This window comes from Neomonachus schauinslandi, chromosome 2, assembly GCF_002201575.2.
Source record: "Neomonachus schauinslandi chromosome 2, ASM220157v2, whole genome shotgun sequence".
Lineage (NCBI taxonomy): Eukaryota > Metazoa > Chordata > Mammalia > Carnivora > Phocidae > Neomonachus > Neomonachus schauinslandi.
In genome coordinates, this window is record NC_058404.1 from 142778995 (window position 1) to 142803658 (window position 24664).

The following is a 24664-nucleotide window of genomic DNA, read 5'->3' on the forward strand; positions in this document are numbered from 1 at the left end:
TGGCTATTCCTGAGTTCTCTCCTTTTATAATAAACCCATAATCTAGTAAGTAAGCTGTTTTCCTGAGTTCTTCATGCAGATGACAGAACCGGAGGAGGAGGTGTGGGGACCTCCTGGTCAGAAGCACAGCTGAGAACCTGATTTGTGATCGGCATCAGAAGTGGGGGCAGGGTTGTGAGACTGAGCCCTTACCCTGTCAGGTCTGACGCCAACTCCAGGTAGATAGTGGCAGACTTGAGTTAAATTGTAGTAGGACACCCAGCTGGTGTCTGGAGAATCAGACAATTGCTTGGTGTGGGGGTAAAAATCCTCACACATTTGGTGACCAGAATTGAGACTAATAGAGCGAGAAACAGGAGTGTTTTTTTCACTTGACAATATATCCATAATTTTGAGATCTGTTAAAAAGGAACAGCAGGCCCGAAGTGGAGTCAATCCTGTTAAGCCCCACGAAGATTTAATACCTAACTTAACTGTCGGTTCAGCCTGTCCCAGGAGTGGGATTTTTAAACCAGTCCATGTGGAGTTTCCTGATGAGCACTAGCTGAGGTGCTCTGCTAAAAACCACAGCCTTTCCCTCTAAGGAAGGTGACCTTGCCTACAACAAGCCTTTCTTTATTTTGCTAATAACTTCCTGGTACAGGGCTAATCACCCCTTGTACCAGTTCCTGCCACACCCGACCTCGCCAGTCTGGGAACCTCATGGACGGGATGCTGATTTTTCCAGGATTTGAGAGCTATTAGTAAGACAGTGATTCCCCATCCCAGTCATTCCAAACCCGAACACCCTTCTGTCACACGTTCTACCAGACTCCAAATGGTCCACTGCGGTGGATTTGTTCAGCCTTTTTCAACACCCCTGGTGACCCCAATAGCCATATCTATTTGCCTTACTTGAACTGTCAACACTCTACCTGGCCAGTCATGCCTGAAGAATTCATGAGGTCCCTTCTTACTTCTCTTGAGCACTTCACCAAGATTTAAGCAACACTCCAGTTCCTTGGGAAATCCACCCTTTTGCAATATGTAGATGACCTCTTGCTACTTTCAGCCTCCAAAGAGGAGTCCACAAAAGATTCCATCTATTTGCTAGAGCAGTTAGCTGAAAAGGGACACAAAGTCTCTAAGAGAAAATTACAATTACCTCTACACACGGTTCATTACCTGGGTCATTACCTAAGCCCTGAAGGACTTCAGCTGTGTCCCAAAAGAATTAAGCTAACCCAGGAATTTCCTACACCCACAGCTAGGTGACAGATCCATGGATGACTCGGCTTGACTGGTTATTGCAGATGATGGGCTCCTAATTTTTCGCTATTAGCTACCCCACTCTATGAACTTACTAAAATTTCAGTCCCTGAACACTTTCCTTGGGAAGACAAACGTGAGCAGGCTTTCAGGAGACTGAAAGAAGCAGTGTAAGAACCGCCTGCCTTAGGGCCGCCTAACTGTGCAAAACCTTTCACCTTATTGGTGCAGGAAAGGGATAATCAAGCCCTGGGAATGCTCGCTCAAGAGGAGGGTAGTAGACAGAGGCCCATTACCTAGTACAGCACACACCTTGATTCGGTTGCTCCTGCCGATCCCAGCTGTCTTAAGGCTACAGACACAGCAGCAAGACGAGGGGCAGTCTCGTCAGGTTTGACCCTGTCTGAAGTCTTCTTAACTCAGAACTGACTCAGCCTTTCTTGCAGGCAGACTAACTTCCTATGAGATCCTTCTGCGTCCACCGCCTCATCTGTGTCTTAAACATCGCAACACCCTTAATCCTGCTACGTTACTACCTCTACCTGAGGAGGTCGAGTCCGTGACTACAAGGTACTGATGTCCCGTTTTGTGATAGCACGTCCTGATTTATGAGATACTCCTTTAACTACTCCTGATCTATAATCTTCGTGGATGGGTCATACCGTAGAAATGAAAAAGGGGATTTTCAAGCTGGCTGTGCTACTCCTACCCAAGATGACCTACTCGAAAGAGGAAACCTTCCCCAAGCTCCATCCACACAACAGACAGAGCTCCGTGCCCTTACCCGAGCATGCCAGCTATCAGGAGGACAAACAATATTTATACCGATAGCCAGCATGTCTTTGGGGTCGTCCATGACTTAGGGATGTTACAGAAACAAAAGGGCTTTCTTATGTCCTCTGGGACTCAGTCAAAAATGGGCAACAGGTAAATGATCTTCTTACTGCTAGGCTCTTACCTCCTGAAATTGCTGTCATCAAAACTGAGGCTCACACTGAGAGACTGAAACCTGAGTGTCAGGGAAATGCCCCAGCTGACTTTTGTGCAAAGACAGCAGTAAATAAATCTATAAAGACTGTGGCACGTGGATGAAACCCATTCTGCTTCTGCAAAAAAATGACCCCTCCTCGCCAGATTTTGGCCATCCTGGTATCCTTGTAACATGGCAACAGTCTGCACCTGAATCAGAAAGTAAGATGAGTAAACAGGGCCTGTAAATGAAACGAACAGCTGGGGCTATGGGAAACTCAAGACAGCTGCTTGGTTCTTCCTGGCTCCCTGACAAACCCCACTCTTTGGTTTTTGCATTACCGAACCCACTGCAGGGCTTTTAAGATGAACTCAGATTATGAACTGACACTGGTGGGGAAACTTCTATAAAACTGCAAAAACAGTCTGCAGCAATGTCTGACGGGCCAGGTTCATAATCCTAGAGAAACTATTTTTGTTTCCAAAGGCCTCAAACCTCCTCCCTCTGGACCCTCGGGACACCTGCAGCTGGACTTCATTCAACTGCCCCTTAGCTCGGGTTATCAATCTGTTCTGTTACTTGTGTGTGCTTTCTGGATGCGTGCAAGCCTTCCCCTGCTACAAGGCTGATGTCCTCACGATGGCAAAGAACCTGTCAGAGAATGTGTTTCCCACTTGGGGGATACCTTCCACAATCTCCAGCCATCAAGGCACCCACTTTACTTGGAAAATCACAGGAGGCTTAATGAAAACCTTGCAAACGTTTCGGAATTATCATTGTCCTTATCACCCGGAATCATCAGGTGAGGTTTAGAGACTAATGGGATCCTCAAACTTAACATTTCTGAACTTGCTGAAATCATGGGACTCCCCTGGCTTAAGGTATTACTTTTGCTCTCCCTGTTTGCAGCACCTCCTTTGGGAAACATAAACTCAGTCCACAGGAGATAGTCACCGTCAGACCAATGTCTAATACAACCTTCTGCTGATCCCTTGTCTCATGCTAGTATGACCAGCTACTGTACCTCTTTACTGTCTGATGCTCAAGCATATCATCAACAGATTAAAGAAGATTTAATCTGATCCCAATTCAAGGCCACAGTCTAGAGTCTGATGATTGGGTATTCCAAAAGCATCATCAAAGAAAGACAGCCCTTGAGCCCCATTAGAAGGGCTGACCACTCCTGACAGTGGTACTTCTGACCACTGACATTGCTACAGAACTAGAGGGTATTGAGCCCTGGATACACAGCCCACAGCTAAAGAAGGCTCCACTTAGCATCTGGTCCTGTACAGATGCTGGAGAACTCTGAATCACATAGGTGAGGAAGAGAAGTTATCTGGCACCAAAGTAGACTGCTTCTACCCAAGACTCTGATTAATACCTCATACTTTGACTAAACATGAAACCCCTTCTTCTTCTCTTTTCATTAGTCTAACATTGGCCAGGAAAGATAACTCCATCATCTGTATCTCCCAGTCCATTGCTAAGGGAGGCAAACTTGCAGATTACTGGATTCGTCATGATGCAAGAGACCCCCTGGTCCTCCGTCTGACCAATTTCTCTTATATTCCCACGTCACCACAAACTACAGTTGAACCCCTGCTTAGAAGCAGGTACCCAAGCAGACACATTTACTCATGTGAATCTTTGTATATTTGCACCCCCACATGCCCATGATTATATCAAGATCAGATCTGCCCCCACTCACCAAGAGATCTCACCAGCAGGACCCATCTTTGTCAGGCACTTAGGATGACTTTTTATTTCAGGCTAGATGGTTCTCTTCCCATATGCACTAAAAACCTGGCTGACCTCTGGGGTAGGAGTAAATACAAATGAAGCTATGATCAGAAACTTCTTAACTCTTGGAGACATTGCAGATTCCACTGCTAAGACCCTAGCTGCCCAGCAAAGATCCTTAGACTTTCTGGCCAAAGTGGTCCTTGACAACAGGATGATCTTTTAGCTGGGCAAAGAGCTGTCTGTGGTATGGCCAGCACCACATGCTGCATGCACCTGGATTAACACTTCTGGGGAAGCTGAAACTCAGTTACATTACATCACTGAGCAAGCCACTTGGCTTAAAAGGGTGACTCTTAGGACTGGGTCATTCTTTAATTGGTTTGGTCTTGGGAACCATGGCTCCAAAGTGCACTCCAAACACTGGGAATGATCCTGCTTATGGTTATCGTCATAATCTCCCTGGTGTGTTCCATTCTCTCAAAAGCTTGAAATGCATGTTTGTAGCTGCTTATCACCAAGCAAATGATCTCCCTAAGACTGGATCATCAAAAAAGAGACGAAGAGAATGGCTGGCTAAAAGACTATGAGCCTGAAGTCACGACCTGTGAACACCACAGCGATTCATCAAAAGAAATGGGATCAACAAGAGCTGTTAGAACAGACCGCCAGCTGAGAGTAGTACTAATGCCTTCAATTTTGATCACACCTCTCAGTTCAGCTGACAGGTTCATGAAGGGAACGGGGGAGGGGGGAGTGTTAAAAAGAAACAACAGGTCCAAAATGGAGTCACTTATGTTAAGCCCCACCGAGATTTAATACCTAATCTGATTGCAGTTTCAGCCTCTCCCACAAGTGGGATTTTAAACCAGTCAGTCTAGAATTTCCCAATGAGCACTAGGGAGGTACTCTGCATAATATCCCTGCCCTTCTGCCTAAGAAAGGTGACCTTACCTGGAACAATCTTTTCTTTTGCGATAATTTCCTTGACCCACTCCATTTCTGCCTATAAAAGCCATCCATTTTATACAACTCCTTGGAGCACACTTCCAGTTATTAGGATGGTGCCCAATTCGTGAGTCACTGAATAAGGCTAATTACACCTTTAAATTCACTTGGTTGAATTTTGTTCTTTAATAGATTTTAATTTCAAAGGCCATGACAATCAGAAAAGATTTGCTCCAGTCCCAACATCTTTGGGGTATTTATGTATCCTTTTGGTTTTACCTTTCATTTATTTGAATTTTAAAATTGGATAGATAAGTTTATGTCATTGTAACTCAGTTCTTTAATACCATTTCACCTTCCAAATGAACACAACCAAGAATAGAGAAACTCATGTGTTACCAGCAAGATAGCCATGTCATCATAGTGACTGCCCTTTAGCAGCATCCCATCACTCCTGTGTCTTACGAATTGGGATGCCATAGTCAAGTGCAACTAAAGTGCACAGGGTAATTCAATCTTCAGGAATTACAAGAGTGTGATTTATAAACATCATTATGGAACAGCCCCATTGTTTTGAATCCTCCCTGTCTCTAAGCTGTCAGGTAAATAATCTTTTACTGTAATATATAACCATATTTCCAAAATCTAAACATTACTTCTTTTTCATGAGCTTACTGTCACCATTTTGGCAAACATCTTTACTTACTTTTGCCATCAAAATGGAATATTCTTGTAAAATTCCTTAAACCTTTAAGAATTAGTCTTTAAGAATATATTTCTTAAAAAAAAAACTTCTAAGACACTTTAAAACAATAAGTTTTGTAACCATTTTTGTTTTTCAATATTTAATTCATTGAGAATTGTTCATTCATTTGTTTTGTTATTTTTTTAAATACAACTGGAATAGTTTTATGTGTGAAATTCACATAAACTTAGATATTTTGCTCCAGAAAACATACACCAAGAAATTCTACTGAACATTATTTACATTATTTATAGGCTTATATAAGCATCTTGTGCATATAAATTTCTGTCATGCCCCACATCTGAAAACAAGAATTTCATACCCACTACTAGAAAAGATAAAAATGACCATCCTTCCCGTCTAAGCTTTCCAACCTAAAGGGGGCAATCAATGAGTGATTACTCAATGAATGAGTAGGCAAATTTGAACAGCATTTTACTTTTTTCCAAAGTGTTTTCACATCATTATCTGGGAGAAGTTTTGGACCTGTTGTAAAAGAGAAGAGGTTCACAAATATTCTTACCAGAGTTCTGTTCAGGTGTTGCATCATTATTTCCAAATTTCTAGGACTACGATGAGTACCTTCTTTCTGTTATGCACTTGTACACAAGAGTTGGGCAGACAGAGTTTATTTGCAGTAACATTAGAGCACATCCTTGTTACGTGTGTTTGTTGCTTTGTGATATCAATCAGTGCTTATTAACCTTTGCCCCTTTTCTTTCAGACAGATCCTACAACTCTGCTGAACTGCATAAAGATGTTTCCCAAATGTAATTCTGAATTCTTTAACATTCATCCGTTGCTGACAAAAATAAGCTTCACATTTAGTTACTCAAAGAACCCATGATGTTATATCCATTCTAAGCACAGAGGTGGTCCTACCGGGTCACACCGCCTTTTGAACAGCCAATTTATCCATTGAATTAATTGTTCCAAGAATGCTAGGAATATGATGAGTGGTTGTCCCATCTTTAGAGATGGTGTGTCTACCACAAAGTCAGGAGATTCCAAGTCTTACTTATTACACATACAATGTGTACTTATTACACATCCACATACAATATAATGGCTTGGCTTTCTCATTGCTGAGGTCAACATGCAAGCTGGAAGACTTTCTGGAGCCTATGTTTCACCCAAAGACTGGCTTCAATCTGAAGTACCAGGTACGCTGTGATAATCTTTAGATCAGATGATCAAATCTCAGCATATACACATACCTGTTCCTGCAGCTCCTTTTTAAAATTGTCATCTTGAGCTTTACATGAGACCTTGGGGTCAACCAAAGGTTCATCTGCTCTTTGCTTTTTCCACAACTTGGTGTTCAGATACCATGCTCCATACCTCATCTTCACACACTTTGGTTTATGAGGATTCTACAGAAAATAACATTATTCCCAATTTCATTTGTTTTTTATGCTTGTCATTTCAATAAGTTGAAGATTTAGCTTATGAAAGCAGTAGCATTTATTTTTAGTTTATGATTGATCCTTGCCAAAATATTTTATGAAGTTTCAGTATGCTTTGGTTTACAAAGGTACCTTGAAAAGTTCATGAACAAGAAAATAATGTGATGGTTAAGTATGGCCTTTGGACTTAGGCAAACGTGGATTCAAAACCAGCCTCCCCTACTTAGTAGCTATGAGTCCACGGGCAAATTATTTAATTCTTCATCTGTAAAATGGAGATAATAGTATCCACTCCATAAGTTTGTAGTAAAGATTAAAGGAGAAAGTTATGTAAAGCAGCTAGAAATCATATAAAAATCACATATTTCACTGAAGGATAATGACCTTAAACAATACTGAGCCAAACGGGGCGCCTGCGTGGCTCAGTCGGTTAAGCATCTGACTCTTGATTTCAGCTCTGGTCATGATCTCAGGGTCCTGGGATCGAGCCCCATGTCAGGCTCATCGCTCAGTGGGGAGTCTGCTTCTCTCCCTCTTCCTCTTCCTCTGCCCCTCCCCCTGCTCGCAATGGTCCCCATCTCTCTGTCTCTCTCTAAAATAAATAAATCTCAAAAAAACACCAATACTCAGTCAACCAAAATAATGAGCTATAGACTTACTATGAGCCCAGCACTGTGTTCAGCCTTGTAAATGCTACACTACTTACGATCAAAATGCTATCCAGCAACAGCAACAACAACAAATATGCAATCCAACACTCATCTCTTGCCTCCAGTTGGAAGAGAGAAAGAGAAGGAAGAATAAATGTCACTCCTTTCTTTCTCCCATTCCTCAGTAGCGAATGAAGGATGTAAAGAGATCTGTTGGATCATAGCCTGATAGCGTGGATGTAATGCCCACACACTCAGCAAGGCAAAGATATGAAACCACAAAGATTCTGCCCCTCTCTCTCTTCTCATTCACATTTAAACCTAAGGCAGAATGTGTGGGTCATTCTAGAGTCAAGTCAGATATTCCTTATCTAAAGCAGAGAGGATGGGACAGAGCAGAGTGGGGGTTGGGGAGTGAGCCCTTCTCAGAGCTGAATTCAGCATCTTGATCCCTCCATTTCAAGCATACTGTTTAAAAATTGTAACCACCTCACAACACTCCTTGTTTTCTTTCCCTGCCTCACTTTTCTTAACAGTACATATCACCATTTGATATGCTATATAGTCTTCCGATTGCTTGTCTCTCCTTTCATCCTCTAAAATGTAAGCTTCAGAGATTGTTCCCGGATACAACCCTCTGGCATCTAGAACAATATTTTGGACATAATAGGTGCTCAATAATATTTGTTGAATTAAAATTGACTGTTTAACTTGGCATTATTGATACTTTGAGCTGGATAATCCTTTGTTGGGGGGTCAGGGAGGGTGCTCTCCTAAGCATTGTAGGATGTTTATTTTTTTTTTAACTTTTTTAAAAAGATTTCACTTATTGGGACACCTGGGTGGCTCAGTTGGTTAAGCGTCTGCCTTCGGCTCAGCATGATCCCGGGGTCCTGGGATCGAGCCCCACATCGGGCTCCCTGCTCAGCGGGAAGCCTGCTTCTCCCTCTGCCTCTGCCTGCCTGCCTGTCTGTTTACTTGTATCTCTCTCTCTGTGTCAAATAAATAAATAAAATCTTTAAAAAAAAGATTTCACTTATTTGTCAGAGAAAGAATGAGCGCACAAGCAGGGGGAGTGGAAGGAAAGAGAAGGGGAAAAAAAAGGAGGGGATGAAATCTATATTACTGTTACACTACAGATCTGAGTTCTGAAATATGTTATGGTGACTAGTAATCTTTCAAGACTCAGTACAAACATAATTTCTTCTGTGAGGGCTTCACTGAACCCACCCTCACCCCGTGGTTGGTGGAATTGATTACTTCTTCCTAGGTCTCTATGAACCATGACATCATTTCATTATAGTTAATCATTTACCTGTTGACCCAACTAGCTGTAAGCTCCTTAAGTGCAGGAAACAAGCCTTTGTCTCTGCTCCTTCATTTGTTCCCAGCACTTTTTGGCACATAGCAGTAGAAAATCAGAAATGTTTGTTGAAGGATTGCATAGACAAATGGATGAATGAATATACAGGGCAAAGAGAGATATGCTACAGTAGGCACACAGACTGCTGGGAGAGATTAGAAGAATGAATTAATGTCAACCAAGGGACCTGAAAAATCTCCATGAAAAAACTGGCATATGACCTGGGTCTAGAAGAAGATACGAGAAGGTAGACATGGGAAGAGGGGCACTTCAGGCAGAGAGAATATTATGAGCACAGGTAAGGTTGAGGGAAAGCTCAGAGTTTTAAAGAAGACCAAAGAGCAATGTAGCAGGCCCAAGAGTATGTGGGATAAAAATAAAGATGGGGATTTCCATTTCTGGAATAGGGATCAGATTTACCGTCCCACATGCAGCAGCCAAAAAGTTGAAATAAGTATAAATATAAATATAATATAAATATACACACACATATAATGGTTTATAAGACACTAGACATCAAATAACAAGTAGGATGTGCTCTCTGTCACTATCTCTGTCTCTCTCTCAAATAAATAAATAAAATTTACTTTTATTTAAATTAAAAAAATTTTTTTTAAGATTTTATTTATTTGAGCCATAGAGAGAGAACACAGAGGGAGAGTGAGAGGGAGAAGCAGACTCCCTGATGAGCAGAGAGCCTGACACGGGGCTCGATCCCAGCACCCCGAGATCATGACCTGAGCCAAAGCCAGATGCCCAACCGACTGAGCTGCCCAGGCACCGTCCCCAGTTCACTGTCTTTTTTTTTTTTTTTTAAGATTTTATTTATTTATTTATTTGACAGAGAGAGACACGGCGAAAGAGGGAACACAAGCAGGGGGAGTGGGAGAGGGAGAAGCAGGCTTCCCGCCCAGCAGGGAGCCCGATGCGAGGCTTGATCCCAGGATCCTGAGGCCATGACCTGAGCCGAAGGCAGACGCTTAATGACGGAGCCACCCAGGCGCCCCCCAGTTCACTGTCTTGAGAGACTTTCCAGGCCACAGAGCAGGGAGACACTCAGGAGGAGACCAGCGGACTCTCCGAGTTGAGGAGACAGAATTGAGAGACCAGACCAAGGCAGTGCAAGTTGGCAGCAAGAAGTAACAGGAGAGAAGTGCATAGAGAGGGCACCCAGCGGTTTGCCCGCGTCCCCCTCAGCACGTGTATGAGAGGAAACTGCCTGAGTTTAGGGAAAGAACCACCCAAAAGCATTAGAAGCAACAGAGCCCAGCACGTACACAAGGCCAGGGACAGTGCCTGTTCCCTTCTGAGAAACCTGAAGACTCACAGGACACTGGGTACAATAAACTGAAGGGTCTTGTCCCAGTAGTAGAGAATTAGCCATAGACTGAACATTCCTTCAGTCCTTCGTAACAAATTTTAAGAGCTGACCCAAAAGGATCAAACTTTTCCAAGTAAGTTTAACTACATCCCAGAACAAAACTCAGAGGGAGAGGGAGAAGCAGGCTTCCCGCAGAGCAGGGAGCCCGATGCAGGACTCGATCCCAGGACCCTGGGATCATGACCTGAGCCGAAGGCAGACGCTTAACTGACTGAGCCACCCAGGCGCCCCTCAAGTCAAACTTTTTGAAATGAAAATTATAATGTATATAATTGATGAAAAATACCCTAGAGGGATCGATGGCTGATTAGATGTTGCATAAAGAACAGATTAAAACCCGTAAGCACAGCAATCATGGCACAGAGAGGAAAAAACAATCCCAAACTGAACAGAGCAGCAGTGAGCTGTGAGACAACCCCATGCAGCCTAATTACATGTAATGGGCGTCCTCGGAGCAGGGAGGGGGAGAGACAACAACATTTTTGAAGAAATAATCATCAAAATTTTCCAAATCTGATGAAAACTTATAAACCCGTGGATCAAAGAGGCTTAGCAACCCACAGGCACAAGGTGTATATAATAATCACAGGACTCACAAGCAGTGACAAAGAGAACATCTTTAAAGGAGCCCAGGGAAAACACACATCCAGAAAAACACAGATGAGGAAGGCTTAAGATTTCTCATCAGAAACAATACAACCAAGAAGGCAGTGGAATACCATCTTTAAAGTACTGAAAACAAACAAAACACTGTGAGCCTAGAATTCTATACCCACAACAACAGCTTTAAGAATGAAGGCAGAATAAGGATATTTTCAGACATACAAAAGCTGAAGGAATTAATCACCGGCAGATCATTACTAGAAGCAGGGCTAAAGGAGGTCCTACAGGCAGAAGGGAAATGACACCATATGGAAATGTATTTGAACTTTCACATAGTGACCCTCTGTCTGCCAGTCAAAAGGTCAGTTTTGGCAATAACCACCAGGGCTTATAAAGAAGCAGTTGTGCAATGATTTGTACATACGGGGAATTGAGCAATTTGATTCAGCCCAGATTCAGGGCGAGCTGTGGTTCAGGCTTCGGGTGTGATGGACATAATCTGCCTGTCCAACATCGCTGTGCATTTTATGCTTTAGAAAGATGAGGAGCAAATGGAAAATTTTAAGTGCTGATATTAGTGTTGGAAAGCATAGTTTTCATAAACCTTATGCAACAGAGCCAAGGATGGAAAACATCACATATGTAAAAACAGGTCAGTCTATTGTGTTCAAATATAAAGGACAAAGTTACTATGTTTAAATGTTGGAAATATAGTATCAAAGATCACACGTAAAAGACAGAGGGTAGAGATAATATATTGTTTTTCACTTTCAGAGAAAGGAACTTCCTCACACCCACACCCACCCCAGACCACCACTTAGGTACTTAAATCTGTTGTTGGACTTGGGGCACCTGGGTGGCTCAGTTGGTTGAGCTTCTGACTCTTGGTTTTGGCTCAGGTCATGATCTCAGGGTCTTGGGATCGAGCCTCATGTCAGGCTCTGTGCCCAGCACAGAGTCTGCTTCAGATTCTCTCTCCCTCCCAAATAAATATGTAAATAAATAAATAAATAAAATCTTTAAAAACAATCTGTTGTTGGACTGATACAATTTGATTCGTGTGCATATGTATTTGCAGCTGTACGTCATATAGAAAAGTAGAAAAGCACTTAAAAGTCCATTCTACTTCCCTTTGGAACACAGCTTGTTTTTTCTCCTCTGTTTCCTTGTTCTTCTATCTTCACGGGCAAGTGGTATTGAAAAACTGAGCAATTTGTTAATAATTGGCAAGCATGTGCTCAAGAATGTGGTCAACAAGACTCCCCCCAAAATTCATGAATTCTTTGGACAAAGAATAAACAACTTTAATGATCATTAACTGCAGCATTTAACTCTTGGAATAATAAACTTTCATGTATATTTCCATCAACTGTTAGAATTTCAACATATAAAACACATAGAGAGGATTTCAACATATAAACACATAGAGAAAACAATGAATATTCAGATATTAACAATAATGCTGGGGGTGCCTGGGTGGCTCACTCAGTTGAGCGTCTGCCTTTGGCTCAGGTCATGATCCCAGGGTCCTGGGATCGAGCCTCACATGGGGCTCCCTGCTCATCGGGGAGCCTGCTTCTCCCTCTGCCCCTTCCCCCTGCTTGTGCTCTCTCTCTCATGCTCTCTCTCTCTCAAATAAAAAATAAAATCTTAAAAAAATAATGCTGAATGGCATGCCTTATTTATATAACTAGCTTTATTATGTATATTAAATATTCATTGATTTAACAAATATTTATTAAACACCAAAAAAAAATTCAAGAACTCTACTGAAAAAGGCCAGTGCCCCCCCCCCTCCTGAAATACCAGAATTCAAGAACATTTAAGATTTTAATACAACTTAATTTTCTTTGATTTTCAGTCTTCTCTTTCGGCAATTACCTGTGGTTTCTGGTGTTTCTGCTCACAGTCTAGTTTCTGGAAAAACTGTGGCTCCTGCAGTTTCTTTAACCCCACTCTCTTCTTCAGCTCTAGAGGAGGCTGGTTGAGTCTTATCGTGTGGAGCACATCATGGCTTGGTTTGCTCTGATAGTCAATGTCAAACTGTTTCAGGATGAACTCTTCATCAATGTTTGAACTTCCCTGGAAGAATATCACATTGCATGAATCAAGGACAAATGGTGAAATTCTTCTTTAATCTAAAGGAGGCATTTGACTATGGCTAGAGAAGAGGTAGTTTGGAGGAGAGGTAGAAAATGCTCAGACAGCATTCACTGGGGACAAGAAGTATTGGGGTTCTGGAGAACTTTGTCAGTGTATTAAGGAACAACTTAGGACCAGCCAGAAGCAGTGAGTCCCTGAGGGAATTAATGGGCTGAGAAAAATTCAGTCTGTTTAATCCTAAACAAACTTCTGAGTGCATAAAGATGTGGTACACACACACACACACACACACACACACACACACACAGGAATATTACTCAGCCATAAAAAAGAATGAGGTCTTGCCATTTGTGACAACATGGATAGACCGAAGGGTATTATGCTAAACGAAATAAGACAGAGAAAGACAAATACCACATGACTTCACCTATATGTGGAATCTAAAAAACAAAAGAAATGAACAAACAAACAAGAAAATGGAAACAGATTCATAAATACAGAGAACAAACTGGTGGTTGTCAGAAGGGAGAGGGGTGGGGGAATGGGTGCAATGGGTGAAAGGGAGTGGGAGGTAAAGGTTTCTAGTTATGGAATAAATAAGTCATGGGGATAAAAGGTACACCATAGGAATACAATCAATGGTATTGTAATAGTGTTAAGTGGTGACAGATAGTAACTACACTTGCAGTGAACGTAGCATAATGTATAGAATTGGAAAATTGCTACATTGCACCCCTGAAACTGGAGTCAGATAAATGGATTCAGATAGAGAAGAGCAGCCAAGAGACAGAGAGAACACAAAACAACATTTTAACCCCTAGATCTAGCTATACCTGAGGTTCCTAGGACCTCTGGATGGTTCCCTTACCTCCCTTAATCCAGTCTGAATTATAGTTCGGTCACTTTCCAATGAAATAGTCCTAAATAATATATTGGACAGAACTGACTAATGTTTTCAAAAAATGGGGGAGGAAGATTGCAAATCCTAGTGGGTCTTAAATCCAGGAAAAAACTAAGGAATTAGATATCTACAGGAACTCAAGAACACAAATAGGTATTTAAATGGGTTCTTGAAAGGAGGGCAAGGAAAGATTTTAAGAACTAACAAAAGTTTACTCATGTCAGAAATACCTTTTGTGAAGGTTGTGGTTAAACATAGCTGTCTGAGTACTTACAGATAAATATAACTGAGAAAAATGAATTGAAGGAGTAAAGGACAAAGAGAAAAAAGGACATTGAAATGGAAAATAAAAATGTGAAACAAGAGGGTGGGGGAAATGAGTAGTTATTGGCCAAAATATATAAACTTTCAGTTACAAGATGACTAAGTTCTGGGAATCTAATGTACAGCATGGTGACTATAGTTAATAAAATTGTATTTATACTTGAAAGTTGCTAAGAGAGTAGATCCTAAGTGTTCTCACCACACTCAAAAAAGGTAATTATGTGAGGTGATGGATGTGTTAACTAATCCTATTGTGGCAATCATTTTGCAATATACATATATATATTATATGCAATATATTATATGCAATATACATATATATGTAGAATTATCACATTGTACACCTTAAGCTTACACAATGTTATGTCAGTTATATCTCAAAAAAGCTGGCAAAGAAAAAGAGCCACTAAAAAGAAAGAAACAACAGCAATGTGACATATAAACAATAAACACTCAAATAGGCTGCAAGCTTGCAAACTTTCCAGAAACATCATCTACAGGAAACATTTGTGATCATAAATGGTGGAAGAATCATAATTCCTTTATGACTTTATTTGACTTAGATCATATCCTAACATTGTTTTTTAATAATAGCAACTCTGAGCTTGACTTTAAAAAGTAGGTTGTAAGTAATACTACTAACTTACAAAAGTAGTAGCCCAGTTGCAGAAGTCCCTAACTCCTTTGCGCACATTTTCATAACAAAGAGGACCATCTTTATGGAGCAAATCTGTTTCGCTTGGCTTCTTTTCTTCATAAAGCCATTGACCTGGATGTGACACGGGAGTCTTCTTGGGACTAAGGATAATGAGATCATCAAAGACTTACAAGATGAGACACCATGAATCCAAGTAGATTTCAAACACTATCTTTTTTTATTATTATTATGTTATGTTAGTCACCATACATCATTAGTTTTTGATGTAGCGATCCACGTTCAAACACTATCTTGAGGGAAGAAGATGGTAATGCATGCATTTCTAAAGTCTCTCACAAGCTCATACAAGGTAGACGTTAATTTTCCAAAATCACATTCTCATCCATATCATAAAGGCAAGTACATCATGATTAGTTATAATAATTAAAATGTATATGGCATTTTCCAGTATAAGTTGAGTTTTTGAAATTATGAGTACCATTTATTAAGATATGTGCCAAATTACTGTCCTTGGAGTCTGCTAAAGCCATAGGCAATCTTGACAAGCAGGAGATGTCCTTGACTTCTCTCTCTCTCATCCCTAAAATCCAGCCCATTAACAAATCTGGTAGGTTTTAACTCTGTCTCCATCTCTGGACTGTTACAAATGCTCCTCACTGGTGTCTCTGATCTTCTCTTAGGGCCCCAACCCCCAACACCTAATCCATTCTCAGCACTGAAGCTAAAACAGTCAATTTCAAAATATAAATCTGGTCATAGCAAATGAGGCCACCCTTCACCCTCAATTAAACCTCTCAATAGCTTCTTTTTAAATTGAGATATAATTCACATACTATAATATTTACCATTTCAAGGTGTACAATTCAGTGGCTTCCATACATTTACAAAGTTATGTAACCACTACTATCATCTAATTCTGGAACATTTGCATTACCCCCAAAAAGCACCTCCATAACCACTGACAGTCACTCTTCATTTCCCCCATTCTCTCTGCTCCTGAAAACCAGTAATCTACATTCTGTCTCTATGGACTTGCCTATTCTAGACATTTTATCTGAATGGAACCTTATAATATATGGCATTTTGTGTCGGGCTTCCTTCACTTGGTATCACATTTCAAGGTTCCTACATGCTATAGCATGTATCAGTGGTTTACTCCTTTTTATGACTAAGTTACATTCTCTGAATGGACCACATTTTGTTTATCAATCATCAGTTAGTGGACATCTGGGCTATTATGCATAGTGCTGCTATGAACGTTCAGGTACAAGTTTTTGTGTTCAATAGCTTATTACTCTCCCATTAAAGACCTAAGTCTTAACTCAGTTTCCAAGGCTCTTCATGGCCTGATCCTTGCCTGTATCTCCCGATGCTTCTGGCATTACCATCCTGCCTTACTCTCTGAGCTCCAGTCATCATGGCCTTCTCTCAGTTCCGTGAATTGACCATGCTCCCTTCAGCCACAGGGCCTTTGCACATGTTGTACCATCTGACTGCAATGCCTTCTGCATTCCCTCATCCCCCTTATGTTCCAACATACATATCCCTTCCTCAGGGAGGTATTCCCGGGCTGTCCCCAGAACCCATACCTCCTTTTATTTGTAGCACCCATATATTAATTCATCCATCCATTCATTCAACAAACATTTATTAAACACCAACTAAGTATGAGGCACAGCTCCAGGCATTAGGATTCAGCTGTAAATAAAGTTTAAACCCTGTTCTCATAGAACTTAAGATTGAGACAGATAGGAAAGAGGTAAGCCTATGCCAGGTGATTGCAAGTGATATAAAGAAAAATAAAAGAGGGCAGGAGGGATGGATAGTGTTGACAGGGGACTTTTTATTTCTACAGAGAAGGCCTCGCTACCAAAGTGACAGTTGAGCAGACACCCAAAAGAAGAAGTGGATCACACCATGCAGAATCAAACTGCACACACCAGGCAGAAAAGAAGAACATGTACAAAGGCCCCAAGGCATGAGCGTGCTGAGAGTGGACGAGGAACAGCAGAGAGGCTCGTGTGACTGGAGGAGAGAGGAGAGGAGGGTGAAGCCTGATGGGTAATGGGGCCTGATCATAAGAGACTTTAGAGGCAACTGTAAGACTTTGGATTTTACTCTGAATAAGCAAGCAATTGGAGAATTTTTTAAAATAAAAAACATAGCATTTATTGTCATCACATGTATCCTGCAGCACATTTTTTAAAATTGAAGTATACTTGACACATGATCGTGTCACATTACTTTCAGGTGTACAACTTAGTGATCCGACAGGTCTATATGTTACGCTGTGCTCACCACAGATCTAGCTGCCATCTGTTACCCTATGAGGCTATTACAATACCATTGACTACATTCCCTATGTGTACCTTAACTGGAGAATTTTGAGCACAGGAATGAGGCTGATGTAACTTTTTAAAAAAGAATCATTTTAACTACTGTGTGACAAATAGACTGGGGCAGGGAGAGGGGCTACGTTGTGTGGAGGCCATGAGACCACTTAGTAGACTATGGCAATAATTCAGGCAAGAGATGGTGTTATCTTGGAACAGATTGACAGTCATACAGTAGGTGAGAGTCCGGATATATTTCAGAGATAAAGCCATTAAGATTTGTTGGCAGTTTCAAAAGTAACTGGAAGAATGAAGTTGCTATTTACTGATCTGGAAAAGACAGAAGAGTGAGTAGGTTTGGGGAAGAAATCAAGAGTTCAGTGTGGACTTGTTGAGTTTGAGATGGCAAGTGTACATCCAAGGGCAAATGTTGAACATCCATATAAAATGGGCAGGATGAGGTCACCTCGGTAGATGTCCAAGACTGATGCACTTCAAGGTTAAAAGGAAAATGAGGAGGAACCAGCAAACAAAGACTGAGGAGAAGTCATTGAAGGAGGAGGAGAAGCAAGAATGGGGGGTGTTCCAGAGGCCAGGTGAACAAAAGTGTTTCAAGAAAGAGGACATCATCAATTGTGTCAACTGCTACTGGCCCATCAAGAACGATGATCACTGAGAACGGACTAGGTGACATAGAAGTCAATGGCAACCGTGACCAAGGGCAGATCCATTGGAGTGCTGGTGAGTTAAAGAAAGAAGAGGAAGTGAGTATGGACTCCACTTTAATGGAGTTTTGCTCTAAAGGAACGGAAAGACTCTGAGCTCAATGAAAGTTGTTTTGAAGAGATATTACCTCATGCTGTGGTAGGCTGATAATGACCCCCAAAGAGATCAGGTGCTAATCCTTGGAACCTGTGAATGTTACTTTACTTGGAAAAATCATCTCTATAGATATGATTAATTTAAGGAGCTTGAGATGGGGAGATTATCTTGGATTATCTGGGTGGGTCCTAAATGCCACCATGAGTGTCCTCGTAAGAGAGGGGCACAGGGAGATTTGACACACACACACACACACACACACACAGAGGAGAAGGGGATGTGAAGACAGAGCAGACAGATTTGAAGATGTTGACCGTGAAGACTGGTGTGATGTGGCCACAGCCATGGCCACAGTAGCCACCAGAAGCTCGAAGAAGCAAGGAGTGCATTCTTCCCTAGAGCCTCTGGAAGGAACATGGCCCCGCTGATACTTTGATTTCAGCACAGTAATACTGATTTTGGACTCTGGCCTCCAGAACTGTGACATAATAAATTTCTGTGGTTTTAAGCCACCAAATTCATGTTACTTTGTACAGCAGCCGCTGTATAAGAATATGCTAACAGAACGTGCTAAGGCTATGCTGAAAAACTTGCCATTATGTAATTATACATTCACTTTGTGATGATAATTTATTAAGATACTAGTTTTGTTCACTTCCTCTATACTATTATCTTCCCTCCTTTTAAGTAGATAACACATTTGTTTTGAATTCCTTGCCCTGGAGATTTTTTCAGGAAAACTGCCTATGGTTAAAGGCAGAACATATATTGTGTAGAAGCCCAAGCTGATTGCAGCAATTATGCTAGATATTGTGGGTGACGTGAGAAGAGACAGGTGGGTGTACAGAGTGTACCACAAACAGCAAGAATGGAGAGAAGAGTCCCAAAGACCAGAAAGAAGTTAAAGATCAGTCCTGCAATTATTGGGGACCCATCCCGCTTTCTTATAGTACAAATAATGACCATGATTGGTTTGCTGCTCAGTGGGATGAGGGCTTGGAGTCAGATATAAATAGAGAGAGAGAGAGAAGTGGTATTTTATAAATATATGGCTTTGTGAACTAAGATGCATACCTTCTCTAAGTACTCACACTTCTCCCTTCCACACCACGCTGCAATCACCATGAGGACAGGGTCCTAATCCGTTTACCACTATATCCTCAGAACTTAACATTGTCTATGACCCATAGCAAGTACTCAGTAAGTACTGTTGTTTTGTTTTCTTTTGCTTTGTTTTGCATAAAGAGAACTAGCTAACAGTTCACTGAGGATCAAAAAATTCAAAGATGCTCATAGGGCCACAGTGACCCACAGTGTTGGGGTCTCCAAGGGTATCCCTACTTATAACACCCCTCCCTCTTCCCCACCCAGGTTCTGAGCAAAATAATGTAAAGAGCAAAGATGAAAGCCAAAATATCACCTTTATTGCTGATAGCAGCCATGTTGGAGCACATGGGTTTAGGTTCAAAAGGACTGTTAACTGAAACCCAGAAATGGGCAGACTGTCCCATGCAGGCCCCAGTGGTGCTGGGCCAGGGTGCGGCTCCCCTCAGGAAGGGAGGAGCAGAGGATTTGTGTTTCCCATGGGCCATCTTGCTTCCTAGGGGAAGAAGGGCAGAGCTGAGATGAGTGTGCCCAGTTATTCTCCCCAATTTTATGAGGGGGCACACTCAGGGGCCAGGATGGTTGGGCTCCTGTCACCTTGTGTCTCACTTTAGCAAACATGTACAATTTAATAAAAGCTCTACATGGCCCCTTCCACACACCCTGACCATGGGCCTGGGTCCTCTGTAAGTGGGCTGGGGGCTGTGGATTGGCTGCTCTCTCCTTCACCCACACTCCTGAGGGCCCATCAGTGACCTCATTTAAATTCACAAGTCGAAGTTGTATCCAAAAACTATTTTTTTCAAGATTTTATTTATTTATTTGAGAGAGAGAGACCAGGGTGGGGAGGGGCAGACAGAGAGGGAGATGCGGGCTCCCCACTGAGCAGGGAGCCCTACATGGGGCTCAATCCCGGCCCTGGGGATCACAACCCAAGCTGAAGTCAGATGCTTAACTGACTGAGCCATCCAGGTGCCCCCCAAATCTATTTTTGTGTAGTATACTTATCATTACATTAACATTTCAGATTAAATATGTGAACTGGGAATACAAGAGTGTGATACAAAAGAAGGAAGCGTCTATGAAAATTAAGCTTAGTGCTTTGGAAAGGGTCAAAGAAGGTGACGTTACTGGTGTGGTTTATGCAAAAACAATGACTGGGAACTTCAAGCAGACACGTACTCCAAAAAGTTTGACACTAAAAGACGAGCAAGTGAATATACAGTTATGTTTTAGGATAAAATAAAATGTTTCAAGTACTTAAGTATCATCTTTTCTGATTCCCTGTGTTAATCTCTTTGTTTTGTTTTGTTTTCCAACCAACTATTGGTCCCAATCGTGTTGAGTAAAAGGCTTCTGACATAGATCATTCAAAGAGTCATTATGGGCCGAGTAACCAGGTTTTCTGCAGTTTCCTCTTCCCAAACAGCTGTGCTAGAGTCAAATACTTGTGTTGGCTCTATTGCTGGATAATTCACAGCCATTTATGAAATAAACACTACTCACAGCAGGACGCAAGGCTCCTTTCCTTTCTCCTTGGGCACTTAAGTTATTTTGCTTCTAGAAATTATTCAAAAGGAGCTTTGAGAAGGTAAGCCCTCAAATGTTTCATCAGGTGACAGGACCAACAAGGGGTTAAGAACAATACTTACAGTCCCAGGTCGACTTGGGTAGAATGCTTTTTTAAAGGTTTGGCTGGTTCCTTTTTTCTTTTCCTGACGCCCTGACAATAAGCCTGTGTGTCCTCCAGTTTCCTGTCGGGATCCAGCACTTCCAGCACCTTTAATAAGAGCTAAAAATAGAAAACAGCCTTGGAGGGAAGAAAAACATGCCGAGAAAGAAAGCCCCTTGATTCTAAAACAGAACAGACCAACATGCCCTTTGCTTTGCTTTTCCGGCGGTTATGCCATTCCTCGGTTTCTGCGCGAGTCCTGTGCCGGGCGCTGTGGGGAAGTGTCCCCCGCCTAGACATTAGGGATGCGGCTGTTGTGCTGGGGTTGGATCTCCTCTAGACGGAATAGTGCCCCTGGGCCTACCCTAGTCCCTCACTGCCCCATTGAGCCAAGTGCCTCTAGAGGGTTTCTATAGATTTTGACTGCCCAGCATCCATTCTTCCTCCCACACATAACAGTGTCTAGATTTTTCTTTGGGACCCCAACCTTGCTCCACAGGCAGGTCAGGACAATCCAGTCCAATGGAACCAGTGACTGCTTTAGGAACAGGCACATAACCCAAGTTTTACCCATGGGAACCAGGCCATGGGATTTTGCTGGAAGCATGCAAAAAGAGGTGTTCTTTTTCTTGGCAGAATTTAAATCTAGAGCAGCCTGTGGCCATCATATTACCATAAAAAGAGATCCTGCCTCAGAAAGAAGCCAACACACCTCTCTGGGGAGGTGAGACATGGAAATAAGGGCCACCATCCCAAGTGCCATCTGAGGGTATGTGGAGATAATCTGCTTGTCATGGGCTCAGAAGCTCTGGCCTGCAGGAGGCAGTGGAGGAAAGCCCCAAGTGGAAAATAAATGATCAGAAATTCTAGTTGTCCTTTTACAGTCTTTTCTGCCACTAATCATTTATTCATTAATTCGAGCCCAGTGGTGACAAGAGCTACGATGAAAAATAGATCACAGCGAGGGTTAGAGGAGGGGGTAGAAGGGAAGTGTTATTTTATGAGACATTTGAGCAAGGATCTGAAGGCGTGAAGGAGTGAGCCAGACAGACACGCAGGGGCAGGTGTCCCGGGCATGGAAAAGAAATCTGAATTGGACATGCTTGCTCATGTTCACAGAGCAGCAAGAGGCCAGGGTGGTCGGAGCCAGATGAGAGCAGAGGCGTAGGCGGTGAGGCTGGAGGGGGAGCGGAGCAGGGACGGGGCGGAGAGCAGACGGACGCACAGGGCCTTTCCGACCAGGGCGAGGACTTTACTCTGCCTAAGAAAGGGCCCTGGAAGGGCTTTGCAGAGAAGTCAGCCGTGCTGACTGACCTAGGGGACAGACTACGTTGACGGGAGTGGGTAGCAGGTATTGTTAGGTCCCTGCCCAATATCCATGCCGCCTTTTTCCTCGAATCTAACAGAACTGTATTCTAGATTTTGTTCTCCGTCGCAATGCCCAACCAAGAAACTCAATTTTCTAGACTCCCATACAGTCAGCTGGCACGGACCCTTTAACCTTTGTTCCCAGCACCCCCATCCCCCCCGCCCTCCCGCCCCCCACCCTCCGCCCTCTTGTTTGAAAGACAGACCCGATGCGGAGGCGTGGAAGCCACCCTGAGATTCAAGCGCAAGAAAGAGCCAGACGCTAAGGATTATGGCGCTCAGAGTCAAAAGCAGCCCGGGACACTGGAGCTGCCCTCCAAACCCAGCCTGACGATGCGGTGACTTTTCCCCACGACTTTTCAGGTCCCCCCATGCCGCCTACCCAGCCGTTAGTTAAGTATGATGGACACCGGCTGACACCAGGCTATAGTAACAGAAGCAAGACCGGACAATTCCCCCCTTGGTTTCTGCCCTCCAAAAGTCCCAAGCAAAGGAGACTGGTAGACCTTCAGGGGAAAAGAAGTCGAATGTTTCTGGTTTACTGGACCTTTATAAGTTGTGTGGCTTCATAGCAAGCAAAGGGAGTGGCGAGTGCCTTGCTGCCAATGTCTTTCCCGGGAGCAGAGAAAGGAAGTCTGCACCAGCCCCCATGAGCACTCTCACCCTGGGAGGCGTTCCTCGTGCCCCCAACCATGCAAGCATGTCACCCCCTCAAAGGAGCTCCCACACATCCAAGGAGAATTCTTTTCAAGGCCCTCCCACAGCCCTAGGTCAGGAGGTCACCTCGACAGGCATGTCTTCCCCCAGATTAGGGTAGAGAGCCAAAGGATGAGGGGTCAGCTGGGCTTCACCGTCCTCCAGGAATGCCTTCCGTGCTCGCGGCACTGGTGACAGCTTGGGAAAGAGGGCTGTTTCCTTGGGCCGCCTGTGTTGCCTCTTCTTTGGGGCAGGTCGGGGAGCTGTGTGATGGATCTGGGGGAGAAAGGCCTCCTGAGGACCCCGAGTGAGCAGACCCTTGCAAGGCGGGCAGCCCCTCCTGAAGTCATCCAGTCCCTTCTTCACAAACGTCCACCGCAGGCTGTTCAGGGAGGTGGGACACGTCGGCTTGTGCCTGTGCTTTGTGAAACACTTGGAAGGTAGACCCTCCTTGTACCTGGAAGACAACATGCCTGGTCGTATGGAGCACAGGACTTGGGGCGGGAGACAGAGGTTGTAAGGAGGCTGGCCTCCACCTTTCTTGAGGAAGTGAGGTAAGAGAGGAGGGGTTCCATGGAGAGGGTTGAGCTAATCAGACTCCTAGTTCATGGCACATCATCTCTGGCCTATGCAAGGCCCTTCTCCTGTTTCCTTAGGCTGTTATCCCGCATCCCATTCTAATTGCCCCCCCTGCACAGGCAAAACCCCTCTCACAGATTTAAAATGTACCCTTTTGCTTGTACACTCCTTGTAATATCTGTATCATTCTTTTATGTGCATGTATTCTTAATTTACATAAATGGTACTATTCCATTTCTTACTGATTTGCCAAGTACCATATTATAAAGGCCCATCCATTCACTAGGTGTAAATCTAATTCATTATTACCACCTGGTTCATCTATCCATTCTCCTTGTCACAAGTTGCAACCCCTCCAGGGACCTTTTCTTATCCTTTAAAAGACCATAGCGCAGTGGGAAGAACCTGCATCCCAGGGACCATTCATGCCTAACTAGCCAAATGACCTTGGCACTTCATTTAACCTCTGTGGGCCTCAGTTAACCCCTTAACCTCAGAGGGTCAAAGATTTCAAACTGGCAGTCCATGGGCTGCATGGGGCCTACAAACCTGTCATTTGGTCCCTTTTCTGTTTGAATAAGAATTAGAACAGCTGGGCGCCTGGGTGGCTCAGTCGTTAAGCGTCTGCCTTCGGCTCAGGTCATGATCCCAGGGTACTGGGATCGAGTCCCACATCGGGCTCCCTGCTCAGCGGGAAGCCTGCTTCTCCCCCTCCCACTCCCCCTGCTTGTGTTCCCTCTCTCGCTGTCTCTCTCTCTCTCTGTTGAAAAATAAATAAAATCTTTAAAAAAAAAAAAAAAAAGAATTAGAACAGCTAACATATATCAAGGACTTCTTCTATAATAGGCATGTTCTACATGCTTTACATGTATGAACTTACCTAAATCTCATAACAATCTATGGGCGCCTGGGTGGCTCAGTTGGTTAAGCAACTGCCTTCGGCTCAGGTCATGATCCTGGAGTCCCAGGATCGAGTCCCGCATCGGGCTCCCTGCTAGGAGGGGAGCCTGCTTCTCCCTCTGACCATCCCCCCTCTCATGCTCTCTC

At 43.1% G+C, this 24664-nt stretch overlaps 1 protein-coding gene across 1 annotated transcript in view; it reads right to left on the reverse strand.

Moving 5' to 3' along the window:
* Positions 1–24664, reverse strand: part of FAM47E (family with sequence similarity 47 member E) — a 31491-nt gene that overhangs the window by 3382 nt on the left and 3445 nt on the right. The window contains exons 2-6 of the mRNA XM_044912693.1: positions 23126–23495; positions 20955–21094; positions 15078–15183; positions 12939–13139; positions 6872–7027 (exon numbers count right to left, since the gene is read on the reverse strand). Coding sequence (XP_044768628.1) covers positions 6872–7027; positions 12939–13139; positions 15078–15183; positions 20955–21094; positions 23126–23495 — 973 coding nt within the window. The remainder of the gene's footprint in view (positions 1–6871; positions 7028–12938; positions 13140–15077; positions 15184–20954; positions 21095–23125; positions 23496–24664) is intronic.